The sequence below is a fragment of the Sinocyclocheilus grahami genome, unplaced genomic scaffold (genome assembly GCF_001515645.1).
Source record: "Sinocyclocheilus grahami isolate Dianchi unplaced genomic scaffold, SAMN03320097.WGS_v1.1 scaffold427.1, whole genome shotgun sequence".
NCBI classification, from domain to species: domain Eukaryota; kingdom Metazoa; phylum Chordata; class Actinopteri; order Cypriniformes; family Cyprinidae; genus Sinocyclocheilus; species Sinocyclocheilus grahami.
Genome location: NW_015505606.1, coordinates 662,528 through 686,690, shown reverse-complemented (window position 1 = coordinate 686,690; position 24,163 = coordinate 662,528). Strand labels below are relative to the sequence as shown.

General features: G+C 36.0%; 1 protein-coding gene across 4 annotated transcripts; it reads left to right on the top strand.

The window, feature by feature from the left end:
• On the top strand, positions 1 to 24,044 carry LOC107551593 (tyrosine-protein phosphatase non-receptor type 9-like). 4 transcript variants are annotated; one of them, XR_001604782.1, is made up of 14 exons: positions 1 to 66; positions 2,547 to 2,690; positions 2,773 to 2,862; positions 11,364 to 11,488; positions 11,577 to 11,682; positions 17,617 to 17,727; positions 18,508 to 19,361; positions 19,454 to 19,550; positions 20,565 to 20,634; positions 20,743 to 20,821; positions 22,596 to 22,746; positions 22,970 to 23,177; positions 23,262 to 23,568; positions 23,912 to 24,044. XR_001604782.1 is itself a non-coding variant. In XM_016233258.1 (13 exons), exons 1-13 carry the CDS (start codon positions 34 to 36, stop codon positions 23,483 to 23,485), a joined length of 2,292 nt encoding a protein of 763 aa, XP_016088744.1. In that variant the 5' UTR covers positions 1 to 33; the 3' UTR covers positions 23,486 to 23,846. The 4 variants fall into 4 exon arrangements, 3 of the variants coding, with proteins under 3 accessions (XP_016088744.1, XP_016088745.1, XP_016088746.1); XM_016233258.1 differs by lacking the exon at positions 23,912 to 24,044 and having other exon boundaries at positions 23,262 to 23,846; XM_016233259.1 differs by lacking the exons at positions 1 to 66; positions 23,912 to 24,044 and adding an exon at positions 1,424 to 1,533 and having other exon boundaries at positions 23,262 to 23,848.
• Positions 24,045 to 24,163: the final 119 nt, after the last annotated feature.

Here is a 24,163-nt window from a genome sequence, read left to right as displayed (position 1 = left end):
CCCGACAGTAGACGTTGCTGCTCAGGCTTCAAGATGGCGGAAGCCCTGACAACTCAAGAGGAGGTGGTAAGATACCTAAATATTTCCACTGAGCCCTTCGTAAATTCCTTGGCGTTTCACGCTGAGCCGTGTAGCAAGTATTCAGATGATGTGCCATATAATACAGTTAATATTTTTTTATTAACAGAGATGTTAATGAGAATCGCGGCCCAATCGCTGTTTTTGAGGTAACTTAACGTTAGCTGAGGTAAATGCTAACGTTAGCCGTGTTAGCGAACTAGCGACGCTCTACAGGGTAACTGTTAATACACACGCATAACGGTTTAATAAATATTTATTGGCCGGAATGATTGTAGAATTTTAGGAAACTGGTGTATAGCATTGTAAAACGACTCTTACATTAAGCAGTAAGTAACATTAGGTTGACGTACAACGTGAATGTGGTTCGCGGTCTATCTAACGTTAGTCTGTTCACATTAATATTATTACAGCATGACTTCATTAGATAAAAGCTATTATAACAAATCTGCATCGCTGGCCTGTCATGCGTAGGGATTTGTGAATCTCCGTGTCGCTGTTGTTAACACAGCGAGCCGGATGTCTAATGTGCTCCTGTGTTGGAAAATGTGAGACAGCTCTCAGTTCTGTCTGTCTTACCGTGAGAACACTCATATCTAGTGCTGGAGGTGCCTTTTGTTCTGACTCGTTGAGGAAACAGTGTAATATGAGTGTAGCATAACTTCTGTCAGCACGATCCGTCTCTCTTTACAGCTGTCAGATCATCCTGCTTATGTGTCATCTTAAGGTAACGTACTGCAGAAGTGGTTCAGTTTTGCTTTTGGACACTCTTTGGAAAATCTGGTGTATCAGAGCAACGTACTGGTACATTAATAGTATAATTAGCTGGTGGTCACACGATATAGGGATTCATTGGCTGGAAATATGTGTTAGAGAGTGGGATTGCTAGCCTAATATTATAGTCTATCAAAAAGATTTTGAGTATTACAACTGAGATGTAAATTTATGCGTTATCTTTAGGATTTTTAAATTCTTTTTTTCCCTAAAGAAGTCTTTTATGCTGGCCAAGGCAAATGCAGTAAAACAGTAAAGTAAAATATTGTTATTTAAAATGAATGTTTTGTGTTTAATATATTTTAAAATGTAATTTGTCGTTGTGATGGCAAAGCTGAATTTTCAGCAGTCAATGTTGATCAATTTATTGTGTCCATGTTGAATAAAAGTGTTAATTTCTTTAAAAAAAAAAAAATCATACTGGCCCCAGATCTTTGAACAATACTGTACACTCAAATGATGAAATTTTTTAATCATGATCATGATTTTTGCTTTGCTCTTTTTGTTAAGCGTAATCCCCTGCGCTATTTGCCTACTCATTATTTATACTGAAACAAGCCTTTCTGTTAAATTGATACATTTTCTGCCTAGTGGTTTACTTAATCTACCAGGCAACCATGCGAACATGCTTTCTCTGCAATACAGAAAAAGCACAGATGAGCTGAAAACATTGGCAAACATGTAAGTTGGAGCAATCTCTTGAGATATTTTGCTTAAATAAAAGTGTAATAAAGCCAGTCGGTTTTCTTTCACAAGATCGTTTGTGTTGTTTGCTGCAAATAAATCTGCGAGCACATTCTCTTGTTTTGTACCTATGGGAGGGTGAGAATTATCATAATGTATTTTTTAATAACAGAAATTGATTACAAAAATTAGTTTGAGCAAAACAATGTGATAAACTGTTAACATGCAGCCCTACATAATAACTACTCAAAATTCACTAAAACTATATAAAAAAAAAAGATTATTCATTGGCAAAGCCATTGATACATTTTGGATTTTACAAATAGAAAAGAGAGCTAACATTTCTATTATAGTTAACACCTGAAGAAAGCAATCAGTTCTGCTTTCACATTCATCTCCCACTTGCTTTTCCATAATTAACATTGACTTTTGAATGTCTGTCAATAGAAAATGATGTTATTTCCAGCCAGATGGTGTCATGCTAATCAGCCATACTTTGTTCAAGCCAGCGTGTTTATTGGCAATGCTGATGATCTCAAAATGCCAAATATCAACTGATTTATCTTTGAGGTTGATACATTGGTTTATTGCTAGTGACTAGGGATGCTCTGATCCGCCTTTTTCAACTTTAATGTAAGGACTTAAATATTCATATGTAGCTCACATTAAGCTATCGTATGGCTTCAGAAGTAACACAGAATAATTTGCACAATTGAGAAAAAAAAATAAAAAATTCTCGGATTTGGATCGGCTCTCTCTGACCGATACCCGATCTGAGAAAAATGGCACTATCGGAGCCGATACCCGATATGAATATCGGATCGGCGCATCCCTACTAGTGACGGCAGCCAGAGCCAATCAACGCTATAAAGTACAACATGCATTACAATAAATATAAATAAATAAAAAATAGATGCTGTGAGTGGGATGTTTAGCTGACATTAAACATGCTTTTTCAGTATTGGATAGAGTAAACCTCCTGATGCAATTTATGTTTGTGTGTGCGCCAGGCGGTGGAGGAGTTCCTGGCTGAGCTGAGGTGTCGGGAACAGTCTCAGAATGCAGATCTTGTCAGTCAGATGACAGCAGTTAAGTTCCTCATGGCAAGAAAGTTTGATGTCTCCAGAGCCATAGACCTCTTTCAGGCTTACAAGGTACAGTATACAGTACAGCTCCGATGATAAAATTCACTGTGTGAGAGAGTCTGTGTACATTTTAATTCTTGTGTGTCTGCAGAACACCAGAATAAAGGAAGGCATCTACAATATTAACCCAAATGAGGAGCCTTTAAGAAGCGAGTTACTCAGTGGGAAATTCACAGTTCTGGTGAGTACAGTTTCAGATGAACATAATGTGTTTGTGAACATTACTGATGTCCAGGTCAGCTTTTTGGATGCTGTTACCGGTTTGCTGTTGCTTCTCTGCTGCAGGAACAATTTAGTTGCACAGATTGGAGATGGCATGATTTGCAAACTGTTTAAATGGTCAGACTGGCTTTCTCAGGCAGATATTAAAAACCATTTGAAATTTGATCAGATCATTTTTTATATTTGCATGAGTGTGATGACTTTTTGGCTTTTTTAACATTGAATATCACTTTTGAATTGGCTCACTGTGTAAAAATGCTGTTGGAACACTGCTGTTCAAAAATTCGGGGTCATTTTGGGAATTTGTTTAAAGAAATTAATACTTCTATTCAGGGCTCCAGACTAGGCATGGGCCAGTATGAGATTCTGACGGTATGATAACCTTAGATAAAATATTACGGTTTCACGGTATCACGGTATTGCGATTACAGCTCTAAAATATGTTATTTTTAAAAGTCTGGGTAAAAAACAAAACATTTTTCCCACTGAACACAATACTTTTTATTTTTTAAGAAACATAAAACATTTTGGAACAGTAAACATGACAGGTTAAATAATTAAAATAAATAATTGAATTCTTCTTAATTAAATTAAGTGCAGTCACTTAAGTGAGCCTAAACCTGCAGCTCAACAATAATCAAAACATAAATTATTTTCTGTAAAAAAAAAAAAAAAAATCCTTCTAAATGAAAAAGGGATAGTTCACCCAAAAATGAAAATTTGATGTTTATCTGCTTACCCCCTGGGCATCCAAGATGTAGGTGACTTTGTTTCTTCAGTAGAACACAAATGGAGATTTTTTTACTCCAGCCGTTGCAGTCTGTCAGTCGTATAATGCATGGCAATGGTAACAAAATCTGTGAGAGTAAATGAAACATGCACAGACAAATCCAAATTAAACCCTGTGCCTCGTGACGACACATTGATGTCCTAAGACACGAAACGATTGGTTTGGCGAGAAACCGAACAGTATTTATATCATATTTTACCTCTAATACACCACTATGTCCAACTGCTTTGAGCGCGCGCACGGCATCCGGTGCGTGAGGTGTGTACGCGCTCTGGCGTAGTTTACGCAAGTTGTATTAGAGGTAAAATATGATATAAATACTGTTCGGTTTCTCGCACAAATCGATCGTTTCGTGTCTTAGGACATCAATGTGTCGTCACGAGCCGCAGGGTTTAATTTGGATTTGTCTGTGCATGTTTCATTTACTCTCACAGATTTTTTTTTACCGATAAAACGGTATCGATATTTATCGATGGTACACCTTCCATAACGATATAAAAAATGTTCGATATAGTGCAGGATATAGGCACATGCTATGAGTGACACAGACAGCACACACAAACAAGAACACATGCTGAATTGAGTGCTGTGCCTGCCTGTGATGAGGAGATTGTGAATAAAAAAAAATTATATTAGTCGAATTTAAAATAAACATTTGCGTTTGAATGTTAGGAATGTGTCAGGGAGCGTCATCAGTGGAGCACGAGATGCGGTGATAATAATGGAAGTGATGTTGTTGCATTTTAATGTTTTGTTAGAACGCATATTCAGAGCATTTTCTAGACGGACAAATACGACTGCTGCAGTCGCGTCTCACACAAGAGATGTATAGAAAGCCATGCAAAGTTAAAACGGTTTAAACTTTTAGAAAACACGTTGCGAATTTGTGGAGGTTTATTCCTTTTCACTGCGTCTCATATGTTTTTAAAGGCAATCTGTGTGATGGGCGATTCGGCTCTTTGTATTAAGCAGTGCATATACGTGATGCGGTTTTGTTCATAATTGTTTATGAAATTATATTTGATTTATATGAGTTAATTTAGACGTAATGCATAGACTATTACTTCCTTGAGTTGAACATTTAAAATGTGCTGCATTATTTTGCTCATTGCGCCCTCCTGTGGCCTCGGGAGACAAGCCAAAAGTTTAACCTATTTAATCAGCATATAAAACATTAGAAATTTGTTTAATTTTAATTTTGTTTTTGACTGTTAAAACAAAAAAAATTGATGTTTGTCTCAATAAACTGAGTTAATTTAAAAATACAGTGGTTAAATGTAAACATTTTTTTTCTATTGCTCTGTTTTAAAAAAGGTTATAAAAAATGTCAATAATTATCGATACCGAACGATATGAAAAATTATATCGTTGATACATTTTTTTTTAGCTATATCGCTCAGCCCTAGTTTCACCAGTTTATTCTGCTTTTTATTCAGCTTAGCTGCAGCGATAGATGCCTTTGTCTATATTAGGCATTAGGGTTGTAACGATATACCGGTATGGCGGTTTATCACGGTTTGAACGTGCACTGTTATCATACCGTAAACATTTGCATATCTACGGTTTTTAAAAAAAATCTCATCTCAACTTATTTCCGCTCGGGTGCTACACTCTGAATTCACTTGGCTGCTTAATGTTACATGCACGTGCAGCGGAGAAAATGACAGAGACAGAAATACCTAATCTCCATCCCCGCCGAAAAAAAAAGATAATATCTGCAGTATGGGAATCCTTTGGATATTTAAAAAAAAAAGAACGTGGGGTTGTCCTTGAGGACAGATCCAATTTGCAAAAAATGTGGACGCAAAGTGGCTGCAAAAGCAGGCAATACATCCAACATCTTCGCTCATATTCGCGGACACCATCCCTCCGTGCAGATAAAGGTATGTCGCATTAATAAGTTATAAGTTAAGGCCGTATGCAGTCGTGAACATGGAACAGTATAACGAGGATGTCACGTAAAACGCGCAATCGGATGGATGGATAAATCGAAAGTAGTTTGTGAATATTAAAGCGCGAAGAGACTGCTATATGAATAATCTGCTTGTTTCTCGAATGGCGCAGTTTTATCTACTGCATACTGAAGTACGCATACATAAATGGTGTTTTCAGCGTCTAAGATACATAAACATGAACATCAGCAGAGCTGCTCTGAGAGAAAAATTAAATAAAAATTTCCTAGTTTTATTTGAGAAAAACCATTGTCAAATACACTCTGAAACTCAAAGGTCTGCTACAACCCGTCAAAATAAAAGTTTGATTTAATTTGTTATTATGAAAGAAATATATTAGCATTGTACAGTGTACTTCAAAGTTATAACAACAGCAATAATAATATTCTTTATAATAAAATAATTTATTTAAACAATGTTTTCAAGGAATATCATGTTTGATAAATAAATCTGCAGAAATGTCAACAATTCTGTGTTTTTCTGTCAATATGGGGTGCTGTGTGTACATTAATGAGGAAAAAAAATTAACTTAAATGATTTTAGCAAATGGCTGCAATATAACAAAGAGTGAAAAATTTAAGGGGGTCTGAATACTTTCCGTACCCACTGTATCTAGGTGGTTGAATAAAAATATTTGGACTTTATTATAAAAATTAAAATTAGCTTGTTAGCTAGACAGTTAGCATCAGCTAACAATATTTACTTATTTTCAGTATGGTTATGATGAATAAACATTCATATCTGTCTACTCGGCTAGTTAATCCAAACAATATAAACATTTATACTGTTGATAAACAATATAAAAACAGACGTCACATAGGGCTAAATGCGTAGCATTTTAATAAAACTGTTAATGTTACGGCAGCGGGGAATATGAACGTGCAATAGTTATTTTAATCTGTGTTAATGTTTAGTTTTTTTTTTTTTTTTTTTTGTTCCTAAAACAGACACGCTGGTGTGTCTGCATTCAAGCATTTCTGTGGGCTTAAATAGATCAACCTTTACAGCAGATTAAGTTCACAAACAACTGATGGTTTTGACCTAAATATGATTTTACAATTACAATAATTAATCCTAAAATTCGACATTAGTAATTTACTTTTAGCAGCATCAGTCACGTGCGCGGTTCTTACTTGTGAATTCAGTTCACTGGAGACTCGCACTAAACGGTTCATTTGAATCAGTGAGTGTTGTCGACCCGAGAAGAGCTGCAATCGGTTAATTCTAATTTGTGAATGAATCGTTTGGTGCGGTTTGCGAACCGATTTTAAAAGTTCATTGAAAGAATCAGTTCGTTCATGAATCAGACACCGCTTCTGCGTGTCAGAGCACGTGATATATTATAAGGAGTAACGATATGTTTTATGAAATGTAGTGAAGTAAAAAGTACGATCGTATGCTTTGGAATGTAGTGAAGTAAAAGTTACTCAAAATAAAACTACTCCAGTAAAGTACAGATACTTTAAAAATGTACTTAAGTACAGTAACAAATTAAAACTACTCCGTTACTGTCCACCACTGATTTTCAGTAAATAACAAACCTCAGCTTTTATAATAAATTTAGATAAGATTACATATTTTTTAAGTCAAGTGTATATCAAATAGATGGAAACTGTAGTATTAAAAACACTTTACAATAAGATTCCATGTGTTAGATAACATGACCTATCAATAAACAGTAGTTATATAGCAATTCTTCTTCTTAGGGTTCATTTCCAAATTTACTAATATATAAAATCAAAAGTTCAATCTGTTAAAATTATTTAATGCACAATGAACAAACATGAATGATCAAGTGTTTGTATTAAATAACATTCAAAAACATTAATGTTGTAAAAATATATTGTTCACTCACTGTAAGTTGATGTTAAATAATAACATGAAGTCATGTTAATCAATGGTATCTTATTGTGAAGTCTAGATAAAATTTGACTATTTCATTTAATCCAAACTGTGTACATATTTAACTTTAAAGGGCTTTTAAAACCTGCTAGAGTTATCCAGCCAAGAATAACTAAGTTGGCTAAAAAGATTTTAGATTCACAATTCATTTAAAAGCCTCTGGTGTGTAAAAATAGTAAATACCATCATGTATCAATACCATCCTCCTGTTTTTTTTAACCCTAATAAAAGTTATAGGAGCATTAAATAGTTAATAAAGGAGCTTCAGTGTTTCCCACAGGCTTGCAGTCTTATTTGTGGCAGAATTTATATGCAAATTCATTCTCTGCCAGCAGGAGGCACTTGTAGAGCGGGAGAGATCGAGGTTTCCCCAGTAACAGCTGTACACAAAGCAGCGCTCCGCTCACAAACCCTACTTTATCAGACATTACAGGCAAGATGAAATGAAAATGACATCCAAAATTTTCTGAAGACAGTCGGATTCCTTTAGAAATACAGTGATCTAAAAACACCCGCACCGGGTTTCGATTTTGAAACGTACAGTGCTCATGTTTATTTAACGAAGTCAAAGCCTTTTGGAAAATCTATTTGTGGCGGTCAGTTTTGATATTGTGGCGGGCGCCACAAATAAATCAATGTATGGGAAACAGCCGCACATATGCAAACGATTAACTACGCTAACGGCGATGTTTATTTAAATCCGACATTCAAATTAAAATATGCAATAATATTCATAACAGAAGATCTAAATATTAAAAATTCAAATGAAACTTACCTGCTTGAACTCTTTAATTTGATCCAGGTGTCGGTCTTTAAAGTGTTTTGTTAGTTTGATGTGTTTCCTCCTTTTGAGGTCGCCATGTCTCAGTGCTTTTATGAAGAGGATAGCTTTCGGATAGCGCATCAAGAACCGGGTTGACCAGGTACTTGGTACCACCGGTACTTAAAAAAAACCTGGTACCGTAACGTTTTAATTTTTTTAGTACCGACTTGGTACCGAAATACCGGGTCTTTTGACAACACTAGTGTATATATTTTGAAAGCATTGAATCGCTATAGAAATCCAGATTCATTCAATTCTTAGCATTTTATATCGATTACAGTTTCACGATTCAAATATCCATGTTTTAAGATCGATGCATATGCGTCGTCAGGGTATATTAGGGGTGTAACGATTCACTCGTTTTATCGATGCATCGATTACAAACCCTGACGATGCATATGCATCGATCTTGAAACATGATTTTTGAATCGTGAATCGCCGATTTCAGACAGCAATCGATTTGAAACGCTAAGAATCGAATGAATCGCGATTTCTATAGCAATTCAATGCTTTCAAAATATATACACATTAAATTACTACAAGCACGAATGAATGGAAACCTTGAAAAGTGTTCGTGCCCGCGCATCTCTCCTTCATGCGCTGCACTAACCGCCTGTGACTGTCACAGGATTGCGCTCGCGCTCATTTCGTCTCACTGACACATTTTTTGAGCAGCTGATGTGTGATCTCTCCTTAGTACTCGTGGCCAGTAATGCTAAAGTGAAGTAGTTTTACTTTTCTGTAGTTTTTCAATGGCTCAATGGCTGTCGATCTTACCGACGACATTACCTGAGCAGTCGAAGGCTGTGTATTTATTGCACGGAGGGAGCAGAAATGATGAAAAGAAAGTGTCTAAAGCATACGCACAGTTCCATTGAATGATAAATGTGTTTTAACAATGTTGTTGAACCGAATATACGAAGGAAACTGTTCAAATAACCACAGCATTAACAACAACCTTGAAATAAGAGTGCAAGGTTTATCTGATAATCAGATGCGTGAAAGTAGCGGTCGTTGCTTTTTCGGGCGCTTTTTCTTTCATAATCATCATTTTCCAATGGAGAGGAAAAGTTAAATACCTTAGCATTTTATTTTATGAAATTTAGATAAAGAAGTTTTTGCACTGAAAGAGAATTGATCTCGCGCTCATAGAACTTAAGACATGCTAGGCTATATCTGCAGCTAAGCTAAATAAAAAGCAGAATGAACTGGTGAAATGTTAAGACAATAAACACTATAAATAAAATTTATGAATGATGCAGTGCTAATTGACATATCATTTATGACAGTACAGTACAGAAACTATAAATTATATTTTCTACCTTATTCTGTGCAGAAAATTTTTAATTGTTTGTAGTATATAAAACAATCATAAAATTGCCATTAGGAAAAAATTATAGATTACAAATGATTGATTATTGTCCAGCAGTGTAGTGTATTTGATTTCTTATAGCAAATTCAAAGTAATGGATAAGAAATTAATTCCTTGTAAAATAAATATTAATAATTATAATAATACATAAAATTATTGTATTTGACATTTCTGTCACTTCTGAAATGATGGCTACGCCCCTGGTGTGACAAAATGTTAGCCTATACATAATACTTTTAAAGCTCTTTTTTTAAATCTTGGCTTACATCAATTTTTACGTATGCCATGTCATGCCATAGCATCAATAAACTAGCATCTAACAATGGACAGAAGTGTTTTTTTCCCTCTAACCTATGGTTCTGTAACCATTAAGGCTGCTGTGTAATTTGCCCCCTGATTAAGCATTTAAAGAATTTAGGGGAAGCATTTAAATAATCCTGTGAATGCACTTAAAGAATGCAGAATCAAATCGTTATAATCGAATCGAATTTAATTTAATTTAATTTAATTTAATAAACCTATGAATCGAATCGCTGTCTACCCAAAAATTCACAGCCCTAATATATGTAAGCAATAAGGTACGAGAGGCTGTGCTGTATCGTGAATAAATCACGGCTGAAGGGTGTTGTTAGGCACGACGCAAAGCGGAGTTTATTTAAATTTTATGTATTGAAATGTTACTTTTTTGAAGCAAGTTCGTTAAATGCTGTCCTTCTGCTAAAAAAATAGTTCCTGACAGCAATAGTAAACGGCAAGAGAATGTTCCGAACATGCCTCATCTAATGGCGCTTAAATAAAAACAGAGAATAGGAGCTCTAATCATATGCTGTCATATAATGCTGTCATTATATACATATATGATGTTTTCTCACACACATACATCTGCTTATCTCTCAGCATAAGAAAACATCTGTTTTCCCGTCTTTTAGTTTTAAAACAGACCGATTCGCGGTACAGCGCGAGTTTGCAAGCGTCATTACAGTGTAAACTGATGGACATATGGACATAGCTACAGAATCATACCTGAAACAGAAAAATTATAAATATTGTAATATCCCCTCCTCACTTCGGAAACTGTAGGCTTCCACACAGACGCGCGCCGCACACACATCAACATATCTCTGCATGAGAAGCGTTTATTAGGGGTCTCAAAATTAAAAATGAAAGATGCAGCAGGGTTCAGTCATTCTTCATTAAATAAATAAATAGTTAACTCTGCCGAAATACATAAAACATGAAACAGTTTTGATGCTATATTATTGATTATGTTGCTAAGGGTGTTGCTCAGTGATACACTGAACCATTGGGTGAAGCTGATTTTGTTCAGTGTATATATATATATATATATATATATACATATACATATATCAATAGATTTTTTTTTGCTAAGGTTTGCATATGGTGGTACATACATATTGCTTTTTTATTTTTATATAAAAATAACTGTGTGTGTGTGTGTGTGTATGTATATATATAATTTAGATATCATGAAATAAAATTTATCATATTGTGGTCATATATCACAATCCCCCTACACCCATATTGAACCATGAGAAATCTGGTCACCCTATGCATGTTTTTACAAGTTGTGTATGCATTAATTTGGCTTCTGTGTGTATAGCCCGGTCGTGACGCGAAAGGTGCGGCTTTGGCACTTTTTACAGCACGTCTCCATCGGCCAGACCTCACTACCCATAAGGCTGTTCTTCAGGCCATTATATATCAACTGGACAAGGCCATTGAGAGGTAAAATAGACCACATCCATAAATCTGATCAAATTTAATGTGGTTAACAGCTCTGCATTTTCATCTAAATCATCTTTGTCTCCCCCAGCGTTCAGACACAGAGAGATGGGCTCATTTTCATCTATGATATGACTGACTCCACATATGGCAATTTTGACTATGAGCTTTGCGTCAAGATTTTGAATCTGCTTAAAGTAAGTGTTTTTATGCTGTCAGAACCATCTGTCTGTTTCACAGTGCGTTCATATTGCAATAACAGAACTCAGTGGAGCTTGGATTTACTCTTTTGATATATAAGAAGCTTTTCATCTGTCATCTGTATTTGCTGTTATCCCTGTAATATGTGGAGAACTGGAGGTTTATTAATAATATTCAGTCACATACAATTTTATTTTATTTTCAAGTAGGGTTTGCTGATATATTCAATATTCACAATATATATCTAGGATAATTTGTCAACATATTATGCCAGAATTGTACACATCTCTATGATCTTTATTAATTTACTTTTTATTTGTTTGAAATATAGATTTCTTAAAGATTTTGTCCTTGGACTCATTTCACAATCCTTGCTCGTCTTGCAGCTGTCGAAAGTGTTAAGGTGTTTTTAAGGAGTCTTTAAGTTGAGTAGCAAACGCTTATATATTAGAAAACAAAATTACAAGGTTACATTTGTTCATATTCTACTATTCAAGTTTGGGTTGGCTAAGATATTGTAATGTTTTTAAAAGAAGTTTCTTATTAACTTTTCAGCAGTCATTCTTCCAGTTTTCAGTGTCACATGATCCCTAGAAATCATTCTAGAAGGCTAATTTGATTCTCAAGGTTATTATTATTGATGTTGACAACTGTTATGCCTCTTGATATTTTTGTGGAAACTGTGATACATTGTTTTTCAGGATTCTTTGATGAATGGAAAGTTTAAAAGAACAGCACTCGACACAGACATAAAGGTCTTTACTGTCCCTTTTGATTAATTTAACGCGTCCTTGCTGAATAAAAGTTTTAATTTATTTCATATCCAAATTATCCAAATTTTTTAAATATAAAAATTACTGACCCCAAACCTTTGAATGGTAGTGTATTGGGCAAAATTATTTTAGCTCGATTTTCAGTGTTTTAGTTAATGCATTTTAAATCTTGTACTTGAAAACTGTCTGTGTGGTTAAAAAAATCCTCTGATTGAAAAAACGGTTATAGTGGAGCAAATGAAATAATGAGTAGTTCTTGAAATATCTTGAAAAATGTTGTTTTTCCAAGTCGACAAGTCCTGCTATCTTAGGGAGACCATTGACCGAATAATTATAAAAGTGCATGAGACCAAGTTTCTTTCTTTTTTCCAGAATTGACGAAAAGTATGCAGACATCCACTTTTAATTAACAGATTTAGCTGTTTTAGCTCCACCCATTACAGGTGCATAAAATCAAGCACATATCCACAATCCTCCTTAGACAAATATTTTTTGTGAAAAGAGACGCACTCTTTTTGTTCCAGCATTACAATGCCCCTGTGCACAAAGCTAGATCCAGAGAGATTATTTACTGAGTTTCGTGTGAAAGAACTGCACAAAGCCCCGCTGAACACCTTTGGGATGAATTGCACCACAGACTGTGAGCCAGGACCCATCACTCATCTTCACTTCCTGACCTCACAGATGCTGTCGGGTCTGAATGTGAGCAAATCCCCAGCATCTAGTGTCTTTTTAGAACAGTGGAAGCTTTAAAAGCAGCAAAAAGAGGATGAACCTGCTATTAATGCACATGGTTCTAAAATATAACTTTCAGCAAACATACAGTATATGAGTACAGTGCTTGGCCGTCCACACACTTTTAGGCATAGTGTATTTACAGATACACTACACTAGCAAGGACACATTCAATTAATGATAGTGACTGTCAGTAGTGACAGTAAAGACTTCTACATGGTTACAAATCTAGTTTTACATCTATTTTAAATCAATGCTGTTGCTGAACTTTCTATTCATCAAAGAATCCTGAAAAGTGTAATGGGTTCCACAAAAATAGACCTGTTGACACTGAGGACAGTAACTATAATGATAAATGTAAAGTTTTAATAATCGTTCTGATTCTTTGAGAGTAGTAAAATTTAGGGATGCACGATATTATCGGACTGATATTGGAATCGGCTGATAATGGCCTTAAATGTAAATATCGGCATCTGCCCGATATGAAAAATTATGCCGATATGTCTTGCCGCTAAGAAGAATACGTTAACTCACATGTGCTCAGGGTGTGCTAGCGATTAGATCAGGTCAGCAGTGTGGCTCATTCTTTTTTTGAACAAGGTCGGTTTATTTAAAATTGTATAATATGCAAGAACAAACAAAAGATCAAAACAATACAATACAAAATATATATTCAAAACCACACCTCCACCCACCCCACTACCCATCAGACAAAAAGTATCAATTACATAAAAAAAAAAAAAAAAATACAAATTTGTTATACAAATTTGGGACTGTATTCCCTACTTGAGTTTTTCAACAAATGACAGAAAAGGTTGCCAGATTGCATAGAATCTCTGGGTAGACCCTTGAAGTGAGTATCTTATTTTTTACAGTTTAAGATGTTGCATGACGTCCTTAATCCAATGAGAAAAATTGGGGGGAAGAGGGTCCTTCCATTTAAGCAATATTAATCTTCTGGCAAGTAAAGTGGAAAAGGCCAACATTTTACAATTATAACCACTTAGACGCATGTTCTGTGCTGTGATGCCAAATATAGCAATAAAAGGAGATAGATCTATTGGCAATTCTATCATTTCTGAGAAAGCATCAAAGATCGATTTCCAAAAGTTATACAAAGCTGGACATGTCCAAAACATGTATAAGACACGCAGGAGCCTGTCTACACCTATCACAAATAGGATCCAGTTCTGGTCTGAATCTAGATAACCTAACCTTTGACCAATGTAGTCGGTGTACCACCTTGAATTGTATAACCACATGACGTTGACATATAGATGATGAGTAGATATGTTTAATAATTTTCTGCCAAATTGTTTCCGGGATTTGTTCATCCAAATCTTCCTCCCATTCATTCTTCAGATGGTCTAAATTTGCCAGGCTATGCTGATTGAGGAGCTTATAAATTTTACCTATGGTTTGTTTTAAGTCTTGTCCTATCTTAAAAATAGAGTCTAATAGAGATGTGGGAGGATATGAGGTATGCGAAACCAAAAAATGTCGTACTTGCAGGTATCTAAAGAAATGGGACCTAGGAATCTTAAATCTATTAACCAGTTCGTCAAAAGATACAAAAATGTTGTTTATATAAAAATCTTGAAATGTACAAACCCCACTTTTAGCCCAAACATCAACGGCTTTATCTAATGTTGAAGGAGTAAACATGCAGTTATTGCTTAATGGGGCACATAAAGAGAGACTACGGAGAGCAAATGGCTTTTTTTTAGTGATTGTATCACCATAGGATTCGAGGAGTAGTGAGAGACCGGTTTAAGCATTGGAAGTTCAGAGCACATTAAAGAAGATAGGGAAACAGATTTACAGGAGGTTTTCTCCAAACTAAGCCATTTAGGGGCGCAAGGGCTATCGCTGTCCCTCATCCAGTAAGTCAATCCTCTCATATTAGCCACCCAGTAATAAAGCATAAATTTGGGAAGTGCCATGCCGCCTAAGGTGCGGGGTTTTTGTAATACACTTTTCCGAATCTGAGGATTTTTGTTGTTTTTAAGTGGGAGAACTTGCACAATTGGTGGCTGACTAAATACTTTTTTTCCCCACTGTAAATGCTGACATAGGCTTCTCTATGGAGATGAAAAAATGTTTAGTTAGAAAAATAGGAAGATTTTGAAATAAATATAGGAACTTAGGCAATACATTCATCTTAATAGTATTAATTCTTCCACTTAAAGAGAGGGGCAACAAATCCCAGTGTTTGATTTCCTGTTTCAGACCTTCTATCAAGGGTAGAAAATTAGCTTTATATAGATCCTTGTAATTGCGTGTAGCCCAGATTCCCAAATATTTAATCTTTTTTATGGTAACTTTAAAAGGAATCGAATTGAAAGAAATATGAGCAGCAGCTGCATTGATTGGCATTAACTCACTTTTTTGGAGGTTTATTTTGTTAGCCGGATATCTTGCTGAATCTTTCCAAAATATTCAATAATTTAGAGAGACCTGGCAAGGGATCTGATAAATAAAATAATAAGTCTTCTGCATAAAGCGAAATTTTAATAAAGATGTTTTGCTGTATGGCTATTGCCAGTGGCTCGATTGCAATGGCAAATAAAAGTGGAGACCGTGGACAACCTTGCCTGGTGCCTCTTTGTAGACTAAATAGGGCAGATCGATTATTGTTGGTGCGGACCGTAGCCATTGGGGGAGGAATAGAGGATTTTAACCTATGATAAAAAATTAGGACCAAATCCAAATTTTCCTAAGGTGCAGAAAAGGTAGTCCCACTCCACCCGATCAAAGGCTTTTTCAGCATCAAGCGATATAGTGTGGCTCATCTTGAAGCAAAGTTTTGTCTGAATGAGGATTAGATTGACTGTTTGGATCGCTGTATTTAATCTGTGAAAGCACGTACAGAATGACGTGTTCGGTATGTGATCGAGTAAACCGTAATAGCACGTGCAGTGACAGCCTCCCCCAGGTCCTAACGCCTGCTCAGTAAAGAGTTTTAATCGGTAGGGGGCGCTGTTAGTCTAATTAAATTAAAAGTAAAATAGCCTACACGAATAACATTTACGCCGTGTCCTAACTACACGTGATGCGTCAAGAGTCCAGCGACAAGCAATTTGGGTGTCCACACCAGATGCGACACGACAGAATCAATCAAATATCACAGCCAATCAGAAGCGTGTGTGGGCGGGCTCTCTCTGGAAGCATACTGCACTCGCAACGAAATGGATGCTTATAATCTAATTCATAAATATTAAAGCTTTTTAACATCATTAAATGTACATACTGAGTGACTGATAACATCTTTGTTATGGAATACACTCGTTGGTTCACAGTGAGTTCACAGTTTTAATTTAAAGATCTGAGGTAAACTATCTGTTGTTGCTTTCAGTATGACTATAAGGTCACACAAAATTATATTTAAACTCATATTAGAGACGTTTAACTTTGAATAAAGCACATGATCACCTGATATTATCTACTGTCATATAGTTTGTATGTTGCTGTTCCAGCCGCGACGTCGGTGAAATAGAAACCGTTTCTAAATTAGAAATTTCGCGTGTCGCAGTCGCTGCTAGTTAGGACAAAAACTCAGATTAACATGGAAAAGATACCTTTTGTCACGTGCCGCGGCATCGTGTCGCGTGTAGTTAGGACATGGTGTTAGACTGTGTTTCTGATTAAATAAAGCAGTAATTGATGTCATAAAATAATGAGTATGTTTTGATTTAAAGGTCAGAAGCTATAGCTTACATGAAAAAAAACACAAACATGACACTTGTAAATTAAATATTTTTTATATATACTGATTTATTCATTAATATGTAATATGTTTTATTTTTTAAACAAATCATAAGCTCTAAAAGATTTTCAGAATTTTTACAACTGTTTTACATTAGACCACCTACAAATGTTAAATCTTAAAATAAAATGTTAGGGTTAACCTTGCATCTTTCTGGGGAAAAATATGCAATTGATATATAATTTATTTATAGTTATTTTCAAAGCTTCAATGTACTGTCAAAAAACCTTCATTATTGTTTATTTAATTCTAACAGATAAGTTATTAATGAACTAACCAAAATGAAAAATATTTTGCTTATAATTTCTGCACAGGAGAGAATTGGTGGTGTTTCCAAACAAAAGGAAATATATTGGTATCGGCCAAAATGAGTTGAAAACTATCGGCAAAAATCCAATTTCATGCATCCCTAAGAAAATTATAATCATATTTCACAATATTACTTATTTTAGAGTATTTTTGATGAAATAAATTGAACCTAGATGAGCATAAGTGACTGCTTAAAAAAAAAACTAAAAAAAAACTTATCAACCACAAGCTTACAAATGGTTTTGTTTGTTCTTGATTTTTCAGAGGGTTTGTTTAATGGGTGGGTCTGTGGATGGGATTGGCACAGTCCTTTGTATGTTGTGCTTACTGTCTTTTTTGTGATTTAGGGGGCTTTCCCTGCTCGTCTGAAATGTGTCTTTATTGTGTCGTCACCGCTGTGGTTCAGAGCACCGTTTGCGGTACTCCGTCTGTTTGTGAGAGAGAAACTGAGAGAGAGGGTATGTCTAGAGTTCTGTACATGCAAACATTAAACTTTTTCAAGTGGACAGTGCTACATTTATTACCGTATTGGCCCGAATATAAGACGACCCTGTTTATAAGACGACCCCCCTTTTTCCAGATGTACCTTTTGGAAAAAGGCTTTTTAAAAACCAAATCTTGTTTTTTCTCAGTAAAACACATTTTGTCTTCAATTATTTTCATATTGCATATTTTTCCTATTTTTATTTTTGTTTTGAAAGTATGGTAAAAACTGGTAAAATGTACCAACAATCACATTTAAAAAATATAAATTTTTTGATATACCATAAAAAAAAAAAAACGGGTAGCCCATCTGAATTAGGACATGTAGGCTATCCATCTAATAGTAGCCTACCAAAATCTTATTAACAGCAGAAGTTAAATCTTACTGTAGTCTTCAAATCTGAGTACTGTCTTACGTTTTAAAATCACAAAGGGAGTTTGGTCCCATCAGGCTAACGTGACAGTCACGACTCATGCAGCTGTAAGGTTTTCTTATGTTTTTACTCGCGATTTTACAACAAGCATTACATTACGTATTTCATGGCACACTCGCTTTATTCGTATTTGCCGCCACCTATTGTTGTGGGTGTATTATTGACATGTCAAAGTCTAGACCCTGAATATAAGATGACCGCGTTTTTTCAGATGTATTTCCAAGAAAAAAACATTGTCTTATATTCGGGACAATACGGTATTTTAAAGGTGCAATACATTGAATGTGATTGCTTGTTTGTATTTATGTGTTACCTCTGCAGGTGTGCACTGTAAAAGCCCACGAACTGGTCAGTCACATACCGTTCAGCTCTCTTCCAGAACATTTGGGTGGCTCGTCACAGTATAGTCACATTGCTTGGATCCAGTCCTGTGTCAACTCCAGCCCCAACCACCCTAATAACTCGCCCTACGTCACTGCGGACTGCTTGGGCAGTCTGCTCCGCTCCTACTCCATGGAGCATGGCCAGAACACTTCAGCAGACCCCTTAACTGCCAATACTTCAGGGGCCACTCTCCTGGGGGATGGACTGAACTCAAACTGCCCCATACTGGATGGCGGAAATGCCAACCTGCAGAACCACAGGACAGCGGGACATGCACATTGGAATGGCTCTGTACTGCCAGGTTCAGGAGAAATCTCGGGGTTCAACGCCAATGTCATCAATGGCCGTGGCCGGCATCCGCCACCACAGTCAGACACGCCCCCAGACACACCTCTGCATCAAAAACACACAGCTGGTGCCATAGTACCAGGAGGTGGCGGGACTGTGGGTATGGAAGGTGCATGTTTGGACGACAGTAGGCAGGATGGCAATGGCGCTGAGGACAGCCAACAAGATGTGGAGTTTCTGGAAGAGGAAGTGGACGGGGGAGATGGCATTCCACCCCTCCCGCTGAAATCAAGGCTGCCACCTCTCCATCACAGCTCTGCCCCGGATATGAGCTGGTTCCCGGGAACGGAAACGGCTGCATTGTCAGTGCATGTGGCTGAGCCAGGTGGAATGAGCGTGCAGGATCTGGTGCAGCACGTTAAACGTAAAAAGAAGAAGGGCATTTATCAGGAGTACGAGGAGATCCGCAAAGAACCTCCTGCTGGAACCTTTGACTACTCTAAGTAAGTGACTTTTGCTTTCAAGGAATGGCTGAAAAGATTATACATTTACAGGCAAAGACTTGCTTATATAAATATAATGCTTATTCTGACAGGAAAGCCTCTAACCAGATAAAGAATCGCTACAGTGATGTCCTTTGCCTTGACCAATCACGTGTTCGACTTTGTCCTCTCAACAATGAGGATGACGAGGTCAGAGTAATGTGCTTTTTCCTTTATGATTTATATTGTTAAGTGCAATGTTATTATTTTATTTTATTTTTTACAATTATAGTATTTAATATTTCAAATTTTAGCTATTTTTTAGTTTTTCAGTTTTCTTTTTCTTTCATTTTCTTATGTGCTTTTGTCATTTTTATTAGTTTTGTTACTTTAATTTATTTGTATTTCAGTTTTAAGTTTGCAACCCTCTACAATACAAGTAAATCACTCATATATGCATCTAAATTTCCATGCTAGGTGACCAAATAATGTCTATCGTTAGCCATTAGCTATTCAATTATTGTTTGATTTCACTCACCAGTGTTTGAGTTAAAGGCTAAGTATAAATATAACACAGATATTTCACTTGCCTTCACCCATTTTGAACACTTGAGAGTTTCATTCTCTGTCTTTAAATCACACCATAAACTCTATAGTGTGTATTTTACCCACCAAAATCTCTAGTGTGGAGGTGCCCAACTTGCCGTCGCTTATTTGAGAGTGCTCTTTGTTTTTTTCACGCATGCAAAGAGAGGCAGAGCAAGACAGGCTTACTTTATTATCTTTTTAAAAAAAATTTTTTTTTCCTGTTTAAATGGGGGAGTTCATGTGGAATCATTAAATTTTCAAGAACAAGCAGAAGCCTCTTCCGGTTTCTTCAGTAGTAAGCAGAACTAATGTGCAAATGGCAATCTCATTGGCTGATGTTCACCTATTACGGTCACTGTTTTGATTTCAGCAAATCAGTTCAAGTGAATGCAGACAACGTGATTGATATTCATTAACAATTTAATGACAAATAATGCATTCATACCTTTTAATTCCTACATGGTTACCATGTTTTAGTTTTAATTACATAAGCTCTATCATAAAAATGCTTGATTGATGTTAAAAGTGTACTTTCAGGTCATATCAAACATTAATGCATTGTATCGAAGATAAGCTTATTTGGTGGACACTGGTTCATTGACAGTTTTTTTCATCAATTTGATTGTTTGCTTTCAGACATCTGACTACATAAATGCAAGTTTCATGGATGGTTACAAGAGGAGCAATGCTTACATTGCTACTCAGGGTGAGACTTTTTGTTTTTTGAGCTAAACATTGTGTTGTGAAGTACACATACATGCATGGTACAGATGTCAGTGTGTGTGTGTAAATGTAAATGTCTGGGTTGTTTCAGGGCCTTTGCCAAAAACATTTGGAGACTTTTGGCGAATGGTGTGGGAGCAAATGGTTTTAATAATTGTTATGACTACAAGGTTAGTTTCCTTGTGTAAAAATGTATTTGCTTTTCCTTTAAGGAATGTTTTAATGATGCTTTAATTTGGACAGGATAATACAGGGCTGCAACTAACAACAATACCATTCTAAAGTATGGGGTCAATAAGATTAAAAAAAACAAAACAAATTAATGCTTTTATTCAGCAAGGATGCTGCATGAAGTTGATCAAAACTGACAGTTATTTATTTTAATTTAATTTTTTTACATTGTTACAAAGTTTTCTAATATAATTAAATGCAGTTCTCTCGAAATTCATGAAAACCATGTCAAAATAACAGAGTTCATTTAGAATTATTCTGATTTTAAGAACAAGCAGAAGATATGCCGGTTTCTCGGCAGTGGGTGGAGCTAATGCGCGAACAGCTCTCGTTGGCTGGCGCTCATCTATTACCGTCCCTGTTTTGATTTCAGCAAATCAGTTTGAGCGAACGCTGACAACGTGATTAATATTCATGAACCCGGCAGATAATAATAGCAGTAGTAGTATCTTTTAATAATGATTACTATTACCTATGACCAACAATATCTTAAACACCACCACCAGTCCTAAGTTCAGTTAAAATGACACATATGCATTCATTCATGGTTACCAAGTTTTAGTTCTAATCACTAGTTCTATCATTAAATAGTGCTTAATTATCATAATATCATAATATAATACTTGATTGGCTGAAGTTAAGAGTGCATATTCAGTTATTTATGAACCTGTTCCATTTTACAAAGATCAGCTGATTGGGTGGAATCGTGTGTGTGTGTGTGTGTGTGTGTGTGGGTGTGCTTAACCATATTTTGGGGACAAATTTGTACCCAAAAGTGAGCAAAGCCTGACAAAATCAGCAAAAACCTCAATTTGTGGATGTCCTCATTTGTAAAACTGTTCAAATAAAGTAAACAAAGTTTTTCTTTACTTTTGAAATTGTAATAATGCAGAATGTTTTCTGTGTCTATGTAATGTCCCCATTTAGATAGCTAAGTAAACGTGTGTGTGTGTGTGTGTGTGTGTGTGTGTGTGTAAAAGGTGTGTGTGTGTGTGTGTGTGTGTGTGTGTGTAAAATAGTATATCAGTCTGGCGAGTAAACAAAAAAATGTACTAGCCAGTGGTGATTATATTGCCAAGCAGCTTAACTGTGTTCAACATTGATAATACAGCTGAGAATACAACAGTTGAGAATACAACATCGATAACACCGAATAAATCAGCATATTAAATTAAATGATTTCTGAAGGATTGTGTGACAATTTGAGAGACTGGAGTAATGGCTGCTAAAAATTCACAGGAATAAATTATTTTCTTGTATTTTTATTTTCTTTAAATTCTTTTAAAGTATATTTTATAATGTTACTGTTTACTGTATTTCTTACCGACCCTAAATATTTGAATGGTATGTGTCAAATACATCTTCAATAAAAAAAAACCTTGTTGTTTTTGTATTTAATTGAACACATTCTAAATGAGCTAAAAAGAAATCTAATAGTGAATAATTTTATATTCTATAATGTCCAATTACAAACTGCATCATAATGAACATGTAATTGCAATTGTGGTGACTCGATGTTTGTTATTGCAGCCCTGCGCTTTTCATTTAATGCATATGCATAATCATTTTGTTAATAGAATGTCTGTCCTTTATTCAGGGATCATTTCATTGAATTTATAGATATTTTTCATCATTATATTCAAAATAAAGATTAATATCAGACGAAGAAGACCAGTATAACGATTCTTGATCATCTTTCTATCTCTGTCTCAGAGTTGTAGAGCGAGGCCGAGTGAAATGCGGACAGTACTGGCCATTAGAGGCTGGCCGCACTGAGGATTATGGGTACTTTTTGGTGAGAAATGTCCATATTGAGATGTTTCAGGACTTTAAGCTATCGCACCTGGAGCTCTTCAACACTCAGGTCAGCATCTCAGTCACTGTTTTTATCCTTTCTTGGCCATTTGTTTTTAGTATATTTCATTTCCATAAGCAATAGAAGTTCTTCTCACTTAGCCTGTTATTATGACTATCGACATAAAGTCTGGTCAACATTTTTGGCTTATTCTAGCCAAGAACAGCACAGTTGCACCACAAACCGATTGTGTAGTCAAAGGCATACAGTGATCCTGAAGCTTCTCTTTCAGACAGGGGAATGTAGGGAAGTGTCTCATTATCTCTACATGAGCTGGCCAGATTTTGGTGTTCCGAAGTCAGCGTCGGCCATGTTGGATTTCCGAGCACACGTGAAACGGAGACAAGAGTCCTCACTACGAACACTGCATCCTGATTGGACGGGACCCCCAGGAGGCCCCCCAGTGGTGGTGCACTGCAGCGCAGGCATCGGCCGAACAGGTGACTTTCTGCCTTCATTTTTGATCTCATTTCTTAACTGCACTACAGCATTCTTACACGTTTTCTTTTTTCCTTCACCCTCAGGCACGTTTTGTACTTTAGACATTTGTCTCTCTCGTCTGGAGGACATCGGGACAGTGGACATTAAGCAGACGGTGCGTCGCATGCGGACGCAGCGTGCCTTCAGCATCCAAACGTGGGACCAGTACTACTTTTGCTATAAAGCAGTGATCGAGTATGCCCAACAGAGCGGCCTGCTGCAGCCCGTGGAGTGGTCTGACACCGAGCTGGAGACCGACAGCGAGTGAATCAGGAAAAACAGAACTCACACGAGAGGGCGCAAAAGGCACGGAAGGAAAAGAAGCTGTCTTTTCCCCTCTCTTGGCCACAGGTAGACTCCACCGCCGAGGAAGGAGCGGAGGATGCTTTTGTCCTGCCACTTTTCAAGCCCTTCTTTTCACTCTGATCCAGACGAGATCAGAGATTGTGGCTTGATGTACGAGTTGTAGCATTTATTTTTTGTTTTGTTTTTTATAAATACTGACTTGCACATGTGGAATGACAAACTTGAAAAATCCAGTTTATCGTATTACCTGCTCTTTTTTTTTTAATGCTCAAAGTGTTGTCGAAATTCAGTATCACTTTTTATCAAAAGTGTAAAAACATAAAACTTGAATATTCTTTTTTTTTTTTCTCCGTCACATTAAAATAGCAACTACTTTGTGTCTGAACAGGTTCCGACAGGTTTCTTTCTGTTGTGTACTTCATCGTTAAACTAATGTTCAAGCCAAAGGTATGTTTTCGAATGCTTGGATGTATCCGTAATGATCGGTGTGACTTATATCTTGTAACATACATTTATATAATGTGCATAACAACATTTGAAAAGCCTTGTTTTAATATAATACTCTTAACTTTCATATATATATATATATATATATATATATATATATATATATATATATATATATATACACATACATATA